Source organism: Macaca nemestrina, chromosome 9 (genome assembly GCF_043159975.1).
Source record: "Macaca nemestrina isolate mMacNem1 chromosome 9, mMacNem.hap1, whole genome shotgun sequence".
Lineage (NCBI taxonomy): Eukaryota > Metazoa > Chordata > Mammalia > Primates > Cercopithecidae > Macaca > Macaca nemestrina.
The window spans coordinates 108,368,742-108,379,183 of record NC_092133.1 but is presented as its reverse complement, the minus strand read 5'-3'; the positions used below and the strand labels follow the sequence as shown (position 1 = coordinate 108,379,183).

The 10,442-nt window shown below is 47.3% G+C and overlaps 1 protein-coding gene across 1 annotated transcript; it reads left to right on the top strand.

The window, feature by feature from the left end:
- Positions 1-4,195: 4,195 nt before the first annotated feature.
- On the top strand, positions 4,196-8,710 carry LOC105495958 (gap junction protein delta 4). Its single transcript, XM_011765879.3, has 2 exons — positions 4,196-5,371; positions 7,341-8,710. The coding sequence occupies exons 1-2, from the start codon at positions 5,308-5,310 to the stop codon at positions 8,387-8,389; spliced, it is 1,113 nt and encodes a 370-aa protein (XP_011764181.2). The 5' UTR covers positions 4,196-5,307; the 3' UTR covers positions 8,390-8,710.
- The last annotated feature ends 1,732 nt before the right edge of the window (positions 8,711-10,442 follow it).

Sequence of the window (10,442 nt, the reverse complement as noted above, 5' to 3'; positions counted from 1 at the left end):
CTGTGTCTGTTCAGTGTCTCTTGGAAGATCTTACCTAGGACTACTGGAGGTGGGAACAGTGCTTGGAAGTTCTTTTGCTCCCTTGGGAGAGAAGCTATGCCTCTCTGCATAGAAGAACCGGCCCAACTGCCTCAAAAAGAAAGTCCAAGGGGTACTGTGAATGCTGTCTTGGTAGAGAGAAGACACTGAGGAGCTGTGCAGTTGAGTTGAACTGGAGGTGAAAATGCAGTCCAAGAACGACAGTTTTGGGGACTTTAAGAGCAGGAAAAGGCTCAGCTGAAGAAAATATAAAATTTCTTTCTTGTACCAGTGGTTAATTTTTAGCTCTAAGTCTTGTGAGGGGGAGTTTGTGGGTGTGGCTGGGGTGGAACAGCATGGACCTGGTTCACCCTACAGTACCTGTGCCAGTGGGAAACTAGATTGACAAGAGAGCAGTACAATCTATTTTTTGGGGTAGATTTGCATATGCAGATGAGGTGCAACTGTAGGCATGATTAAACTGTTGTGTTGGTGCCTCTGGTAAATATTTGCTTTCTGTCTACAGTCCTGGAAAAGTCATTTACATCTTGATAACAACCCAAACATACATTTCTCAAATCAGATAAATGATTCCTTACACACAAACACACACACACACACAGCAAAACAAAACAGATACCATCATTTCCTAGCCCTCCAGAAAATGAACTCTATTTCCTTGGGAGCCCTTTTCCCACCAGCCCTGGAGCACCCACTGTCAAGAAAAAGCCACTCCAAGCCTCCTGCATCTTCACTGGTACATCACTCTTGGCAGGTAATAAAAATGAAAAGCCAGTGATTGGGTTCATATTACTGGTGGGGCACCATTCTCTAGGCTTTAGGCATTTTCCCATGTATTCCTTGCCACCATTTTAAGGGGCAGGGAATTGTGATTCTACAGTGAAGACACTGAGTTAAGTGACTCCCCCACAATCATACAGTCAAGAAGCTAGAGTGGTAATCCAGGTAGTCAGACTGCAGAACCTGTGTCCTTAACCTTGATATCAAGCTGCTTCTCATAATAATTCTCATATAGACCATCTCTTTTCCAACGTTTCTTTTTAGATGTAGAATTCTTTATCCAAGGGGAATCTTGGCCAAAGCATAAAAGACAACACAGATAGCAGTGGAGGTGTTCTCACTGAAGCAGGAGTAAGAGGGTGGGGTCTGGAGCCTGGATCCTCCTCCAGTTTTTGTGACTCTGAGTCCCTGGGGTTCCCAGGGATCCGTTTCTCTTCTGAATTGGCTCTTCCTGGGACTCAGCTGCTCTTCTCGCTAGCTGATCCTTCTATTAAGTGCAGTCAGTCCTCATATTCACAGATTTCTTATTTGCAAGTTCATCTACTTGCTAAAATTTATTCATAATCCCAAAAGCAATACTCATAAGACTTTATCTGCCATTCGTGGACACACGCAGAGCGGTGGGAAATGTGTGTTGTCTGACACATGTGCTCTTAGCTGGGGTGGAAGCAGGGGCTGCCCTGCCTTCTTGCTTCTGCTCTCACAATGCCAACGAGTACTTTCTCCCAAGGTCTCATTAGTGCCATATGTTTTGCATTTTTGTGCTTTTGGTTGGTGATTTTGCCATTTAAAGTGGTCCCCAATGGGCTTAGTGGTGAACACCTATAGTCTCAGCACTTTGGGAAGCTGAGACAGGAGGACTGCCTGAGGCCAGGAGTTTGAGACTAGACTGGGCAATGTAGCAAGACCCCCATCTCTACAAAAAACTAAAAAATTAGCCAGGCCTGGTGGTACCACCCTGCAGTCCCAGCTACTCAGGAGGCTGAGGCCGGAGGATGGCTTGAGCCCAGGAGTTCCAGGCTACAGTGAACTATGATCATGTCACTTTACTCCAGCTTGGGTGACAGAGCGAGACCCTGTCTCTAAATTTTTTCTTTAAATAATAAAATAAAATGGTCCCAAGCATAGTGCTGCATGAGTGCTGGCTGGTTCTTCTGAGTGCAGGAGGGCTGTGCCAGGGCTTGCAGAGAAAGTACATGTGTTAGATGGGTTTCATTCAGAAGTGAATGATAGTGCTGTGGGCCATGATTTAATGTGAGTGGGTTAGTATATATTTAATATATATTAAATGAGGTATATTTGAACAGAAACACACATAAAATAAGGCAATGTGTTAACTGGTTGGTGAAAGTGTTGTCACCTAACCGTGTATTTCCCCAAGGAGCCCCTAGTATTCACTATTGCAGTGTTGGTGGTAACTTTATAAAACATAGCTACTATGAATAATGAGAACTGACTGAACTCATCATATTTTGAAAGCTTCTCACTGGGCAGATAACATGCTAGAAGCTTATTTAAATGAATCCTAATTCTCAACCCTGTACGCTTAGTATTATTACCCCAGTTTATAGATGGTAAAACTGAGGGCTAAACAATTTGCCAAAGTCACTACACTAGAGAGAGGTGAGGCCAAGGCTGAGTGCCACGTAGCACTATTGTTATCTTTCCTTTTTGCTAACACTTTTTTTTTTCTCCTTTTTTCTAGATACAAGGACTTGCTTTGAGGCCCAAGGTGGAGTGCAATGGCATGATCATGGCTCGCTGCAGCCTCGACCTCCTGGGCTCAACTGATCCTCCCACCTCAGCCTCCTGAGTAGCTGGGATTACAAGCATGCCAACACTTGGTTAATTTAAAGACATTCTTGTAGAGATGAGACTCTCTATGTTGCCCAGGCTGGTGTTGAACTCCTGGCCTCGAGTGATCCTCCATCCTCGGCCTCTCAAAGTGCTGGGATTACAGATGTGAGCCACAGGGCCCGTGCTGACCACCTGCGTTTAGTGAACTCTCCCACTTTGGCATCTTGTACACTTCAGCCCCTGACTCCCGGCTGGTTTCTTTGGCCATGGGTTGAACACAGTACTCCCCACATCTTCTCTCTACTCCACATACACATACAGAAACTCCATCGGCGCTGGGATGCTCTTACAGAGACAGTCGGGAGTCGATGCCCAGACACCTCCACCTTCTCTGCTTCCCTTACCTCTAGCTAGCTTCACATAGCCATTGGAATTAGGATTTCTTTTCTTTTTTGAGACAGAGTCTCGCTCTGTCACCCAGGCTGGAGTGCAGTGGCGCGATCTGGGCTCACTGCAACCTCTGCCTCCTGGGTTCAAGTGATTCTCGTGCCTCAGCCTTCCAAGTAGCAGGGACTACAGGTGCCCGCCACCACGCCTGGCTAATTTTTATATTTTTAGTACAGATGGGGTTTCACCATGTTGGCCAGGCTTGTCTCGAACTCCTGACCTCAAGTGATCCACCCGCCTCGGCCTCCCAAAGTGCTGGAATTTACAGGTGTGAGCCACTGGGCCTGGCCAGAGTTAGGATTTCCAAGTAAAGCAAAATGTCACCTAGCAGGAGAGAGGAAAAAAGGAGAAAGAGAAAAAAGACAAGGAATGGGGATGGGGTAGACTTCAAGGAGGAAGAGCAAAGGTGACCAGGATGAGAAGGGAGGTGGGTGGGCGTGGGCTGCTCAGAAGATGCGCTGAAGGGTGGGACCAGAGGAGCTGACCCTGAGATGCACCTGTCACTGACACTGGGTCATTCTTTACATTTCAAAATCATTTTCACATCTCTGGTCCCATTTTGCATATCACAGTCACTGTGAGTGGGTGAAGAACACATTCTTTTTTTCCTGCTTCACTGATGAGAAAACTGAAGCATGAAGAGCTCCAGTGATTTGCTCATGGTCATGCAGTGCTAATTTATTCTGCATTTGGGACAGGCTATTTCTATCACACAGCAAATTCAGTAATTGCTTTCCTGATATTTCATTTTTTTTAAAAAAAGCCAATACCATAAGCAGTCTATTAGGAGACGAATTCTCCTTTATTTTATACACCCTGTGACTATTTCAATATTTTTACTTAACTACAATTTCTCCAATTTCATTGCTCATGTCGGAGCATTTGACTAAAATATAGCAAAACCGCTGTTCCTTTCAAGGGGGTCAAAACGTTTTCCGTGGATGGGAGCGTGTCATGTGAGTAAAGATGAAAGTAGCTTTGTTGCACTCTTCTGGGAATCTTTCTAGGGATATTACTAAAGTCAAGAATAGATCAGAAATGAAGAAAAGATGGGGATATAAAGAATAGCTTTCATGGAAAATTGAAATCATTCCTTTTCAAGTTTACAATTTCCACCCTGATCATAGCTCCCCAACCCTGCAGGATGGGTTCTTCCCAGATATGAAGGTGGCTGCGGCGATAGGATTTTGATGCAACTGTGATTGATGTCAGCAGGTCCAGACCATGATAGTTCATGACAAATTTAACAGACATTTATTAAGTAGATTCAATGGGAACAGCTCCAGGCTAGATGGGGCTGGGCGATACAAAGGGAAGATGTAATCTGTGAAGGTCGTAGGGGCCAGTGAGGGATTGAAATACCATGGATATGGGTTGTCACACACCCACTTCACACCAGTTGCTCTTATTCTATGCCATCATTTCACAGAAACCTCCCACAAATGCCGAGTGGAATGGCATGATTCTCCTTATTGCAAGATGAGACTGTCTGGAAGGATCCAGTGACTTCCCCAGTGAGTTGGGGACTGCTCCCAGCTTTGCACCCAGGCTTTTGTCTCTAAGGGAAGAGCTGTCACTCACTGCACAGGAAGCAGCAGGAGAATAACCAAGTCACGGTCTAAAGTTGGACACCCGACTGAGATACAGATTTCTGCCTGCACCCATGATACAGGAATGCAGAATAAGGGTGAGATCCTTGTGGGTTTGTGTGATGGTGGCATGGCGATTCATGCTTGATTGAGAAGACAAAATATGAACACTTTAAGGGCTTCTTGCACAAGTGAAGTGGTTGTGGAAATGTTTTCAAGGAGCAAATGCCTTTTTAATAGAAAAATTTCCGTGACTAGTTAGCAGAAGTTTTTCTTTCTTGGGTTAAAAGTAGTTGCTGCTATTATATCCTGAAGCATCTGGCTGTCCTGATGGGGACATATGAGCGCTGCCACAGGCCTGGAATATCCCAGGCGGGTAAGAATAGCCCACAATAAGAGATGACTGCTGCTTGCTCTGCTGGTCACTGCAGTTGTCAGGAATGTTTTGCCTCAGAGGCTTAGGGCCGTCTCAACTTGGAGACAGAAAAACCCATCTCCTACTCCTGGCTCAAAGCTTTGCTTTCTTATCTCCAGCTCACACCTTTAAGTCTTTTGTAATTAAAGGACATTTATCCAGGCAAGGATTTTTCCACCTCCTTGGAGAACACGCCCTGCAGTGTCTCCTGCAGCCTGGAGCCTGTGACATTCTGGAAGCATGGAAGGCGTGGACTTGCTAGGGTTTCTCATCATCACACTAAATTGCAACGTGACCATGGTGGGTGAGTATTGGGACTGTCTCCAAACTCCCGCGCAGTTTTTGTTTCCATTGCCATGGTGGAATTGAGTCCTTCTTAAAGGGTCCAGGTATTTCCTCATTTTCAGTGTGCAGGCACCAAGCTGAAAGTTCACCCACTGCCAAAACAAAGGGCTGCTGTGCCTTTCTGGAGGAAAGAGACCTGAGGCTTCTATTTTTTTAGAATGGTTCCGCGGTTCCTCTGTCATGTAAGGGTCTTGCGTGTGACATTGTTCTCTCACAGGCCCTCCTGTGCTGACACTGGGGTGCTGACTCCAAAGACTGAAGCAGGTGGAGGGGTATTTGTGTGCAACCCTGGTGTGGCTACGTTACCAGGAAAAGGCACAGAACAGCAAATGTGAATGAGAAAGTGATCCCTTTAGGTTTTATCCTGGAAGCTTAATTTTTGTTTTTGTTTTTGGAGACAGAGTGTTACTCTGTCACCGAGGCTGGAGTGCAGTGGTGCGATCTCGGCTCACTGCAACCTCTGCCTCCCGGGTTCAAGTGATTCTCCTGCCTCAGCCTCCCGAGTAGCTGGGACTACAAGCACATGCCACCACGCCTGGCTAATTTTTTGTGTGTTTTTGGTAGAGACGGGGTTTCACCGTGTTAGCCAGGATGGTCTCGATCTCCTGACCTTGTGATCCACCTGCCTCGGCTTCCCAAAGTGCTGGGATTACAGGCGTGAGTTACCATGCCTGGCCTGGAAGCTTAATTTTTAAGGAGTAGCCATTTCTCTTGTGCACTTTAAACCAAATCCCAAGTTTAGTTTAGTTATTTTTTTAACAAAGAAAATAACAGATTTTTGTTTAATGTAGATGACTCACATTTTCAGAGAGGTATGGGGGTCAGCAAAGGATGACTACATGCCAGAGATGCGGTTGATACTTTCCCGGCTCATTGTTTTGTAGATTTAGACGAGATCAACTTGATGTTAAAAGTTCAACTCAATGACTCATCACGTAGTGATATTATTCTTTGTTTGACTGTCTTTATTTATTTATTTTTGTTTTGTTTTGTTTTTCTGATGTCAGGCGATGTTTCTCTCATTTCAAAACACAATATTCCCAAGTTATTTCGGCTGAGTTTTAAACACGTTTCGAAACAGTTGGTCGGTGCCATGAAAAGAGGGCCTGACAGTTCTTTTGGTTTCCCAGCTTGGTGTCACTCAGTCACCATACATTGAAGAAGGACAAGCCTCATTCATTCTTAATAGCTGAAAAAGGGGAAGAGGAATTCTGAATGATTAAAAAATCTGAACAATGGAATGTTCATAAAGAAATTCAATTTCAAAGGCCATAGACTAACATTAAATACAAGCCCTGTGATTAAATAGAGATCCCTGGACTGTTGTCATAAGTAAGAAGATTTACTGAAATCAGCAGCTCGAATTGGCTATACACAGTTACAGAAATATCCCACCCTCTTTTAAAAGGCTTATTCTCCTAAGAAGAAAATGTAAATCTTATTTACATCATTAATTTGCTCAGCCAAACTTTCTTTCTGGACCTGTCAGTCCAGGAGACATTACCAAAAGTCTGAATTAGCAGACAGATTAAAACACTTTTAATATAATGCTTTTAAAAAATCTGCTCATCTTGAAGCATCTTACAAACAAGGATGTTCAGTGCTCAATAAATACTTGTCAAATGAACTACCTGATACTCTTGCTGTGAGTAAAGACAAGCTGACAGGTGTGGTGGCTCATGCCTGCAATCCCAGCTACTTAGGAAGCCAAGGCGGCAGGAGCACTTGAGGTCAGGAGTTCAAGACCAGCCTGGGCAACATAGCACGACCCTATGTACAACAAACAAACAAACAAACAAACAGAAAACTAAAGACATGCTTATTGACGTCTCAGTTCCCCAATCTCAGCCCCAATACAAACTTTAAAACTGTTGTTCAAGGCAGTGTATTCCGGGGTGATAAGGCTATGCCTGCTTCCTCTCTTCCAGGAAAGCTCTGGTTCGTCCTCACGATGCTGCTACGGATGCTGGTGATCGTCTTGGCGGGGCGCCCCGTCTACCAGGACGAGCAGGAGAGATTTGTCTGCAACACGCTGCAGCCGGGATGCGCCAACGTTTGCTATGACGTCTTCTTCCCCGTGTCTCACCTGCGGTTCTGGCTGATCCAGGGCGTGTGCGTCCTCCTCCCCTCCGCTGTCTTCAGCGTCTATGTCCTGCACCGAGGAGCCACGCTAGCCGCGCTAGGCCCCCGCCGCGGCCCCGAACCCCGGGACACGGCCTCCGGGCAGAGACGCTGCCCGGGGTCCTGCAGGGAGCGCGGCGGCCTCGAGGTGCCCGACTTCTCGGCCGGCTACATCATCCACCTCCTCCTCCGGACCCTGCTGGAGGCAGCCTTCGGGGCCTTGAACTACCTTCTCTTTGGGTTCCTGGCCCCAAATAAGTTCCCTTGCACGCGTCCTCCGTGCACGGGCGTGGTGGACTGCTACGTGTCGCGGCCCACGGAGAAGTCCCTGCTGATGCTGTTCCTCTGGGCGGTCAGCGCACTGTCTTTCCTGCTGGGCCTCGCGGACCTGGTCTGCAGCCTGCGGCGGCGGATGCGCAGGAGGCCCGGACCCCCGACGAGCCCCTCCATCCGGAAGCAGAGCGGAGCCCCTGGCCACCCCGAGGGACGCCCGACGGACAAGGAGGGTGGGCGGGAGCAAGAGGGGGCACCTGCGCCCCCGGTTGCACGCGCCGGAGGGGAGGGGGCCGGCAGCCCCAGGGTTACATCCAGGGTGTCAGGGCACACGAAGATTCCGGATGAGGATGCGAGTGAGGTGACATCCTCCGCCAGCGAAAAGTTGGGCAGGCAGCCCCGGGGCAGGCCCTACCGAGAGGCCGCCCAGGACCCGAGGGGCTCAGGATCCGAGGAGCAGCCCTCAGCAGCCCCCAGCCACCTAGCGGCGCACCCTTCCTGCAGCCGCCTGCAGCCCCCTGACCCGCCTGCCAGCTCCGTCGGTGCTCCCCACCTGAGAGCCAGGAAGTCTGAGTGGGTGTGAAAAAAACAGCACCTGGCCATGCCCCGGGGCTCACGCCTGTAATCCCGACACTTTGGGAGGCCCAAGCAGGAGGATCGCTTGAGAATGTATCTCCTTGCCCAGGAATTTGAGACCAGCCTGGGCAACATAGTGAGACCCTCGTCTCTACAAAATATCTAAAAATTAGCTGGGCACAGTGGCTGCCGCCTGTAGTCCCAGCTACTTGGAGGGCTGAGGTGGGAGGACCATTTGAGCCTGGGAGATTGAGGCTGCAGTGAGCCAAGATCATGGCATGGCACTGCACTGCAGCCTGGGGAACAGAGTGATACCCTGTCAAAAAAAAAAAAAGCACAATGCAGAGCTGAGAGAGCCCAGCTGTCCTTTGCACAAGGGAATGCCTGTGCTGATGTGCTGATGCACACTCACTTTGGCACCTGGCAGAAGGGCGAGCTGACCTGGGGACACACGGACATCACAGGAGATATATTCTCAGTACGGATTTAATTTAGATAACACTTTTTAATTTTTTTAAAAAAGCACATGACATTCAATGTCCCAGCAAAACTAAAGTGATGAACTGGAGTCAGCTTTCTGATAATGGTGAGATGGTTCTGTCAGCCACACTCTCCCGGTTCTGCTATCAAATTCTTTGCCATGTATTTCATGTAAGGCATGTTTTCTTCCATTAGTATATTGATGTTTAATATTTTCTAGTGAATTATGAGGTTTTTTTTGTTTTTGTTATTCTGCTTTGGATGAAAGAAACATCTGTTATGCGTGTCATAAATAGAGAGACATTAAACTTCTCCTAACCCCTTAATAAAATTGTATTAGTTCATTTCATACTGCTATGAAGAAATACCCGAGACTGGGTAATTTATAAAGAAAAAGAAGATTTTTTGTTTGTTTTTTTTTTCTTTGTTTTTTGAGTCGGAGTCTCACTCTGTCGCCCAGGCTGGAGTGCAGTGGCGTGATCTCTGCTCACTGCAAGATCCACCCTCTTGTTTCACACCATTCTCCTGCCTCAGCCTCCCGAGTAGCTGGGACTACAGGTGCACGCCACCAGGCCTGGCTAATTTTTTGTGTGTTTAGTAAAGATGGGGTTTCACCATGTTCGCCAGGATGGTCTTGATCTCCTGACCTCGTGATCCACCCACCTTGTCCTCCCAAAGTGCTGGGATTACAGGCATGAGCCACTGTGCCCGGCAGAAAAAGAAGTTTAATGGACTCACAATTCTACATGGCTGGGCAGACCTCACAATCATGGCAGAAGGTGAAGGAGGAGCAAAGTCACACCTTACATGGTGGCAGGCAAGAGAGCATGTGCAGGGTAACTCCCCTGTATAAAACGGTCAGATCTTGTGAGACTTACTGTCATGAGAATAGCAGGGGAAAACCCGCCCCATGATTCAATTACCTCCTACCAGGTCCCTCCCACAACACGCGGGGACTATGGGAGCTACAATTCAAGTTGAGATTTGGGTGGGGACACAACCAAACCATATAAAAAATTAATGCTGATTGTATTATAATATCATGCTTCATACATCATTGTGTTAGAGCAGAAATGACAAATGCAGAAAATATGGCTAATAAACAGTTGGGTTGGGGGGGGGGCATCGTATACTATTCCTGTGTATGGGTGTCAAGTGCACAGGATGTAGGATGAGTTGTCCCTGTGTGTGTACGCTGGGTGGCTGTCCTCACTGCATAGAGGGAGTGCTTTTGCTGTAGAGGAGTGACCATAGATTTGCCACAAGTTTTTTAGTTCAGGCTTTGTCTGTGCCCTTTAGAGAGTCATACAATTCAGACTTCCCTGAGAATCTTCATGTTCCAGTGGAGAAGATGAAAAAAACCATGGGTATTGTGGAATGCACAGTCTGTGTTTATGAATTTTGTGTAGCAACAGACAACTGCCCCAGGTCTTGGGCTGGGCTTCTGATCCAGGCCTTTCTGCACTGCTTAGCATCATTCTAGCTTTGATCTAGGTGCTGCCGAAGTTCAGGTGTGACGTCCAAGTTTAGTGCTGGCCGAAATCAGGCAGGTGGGAGGATACAGTAGAGCAGACATTTGC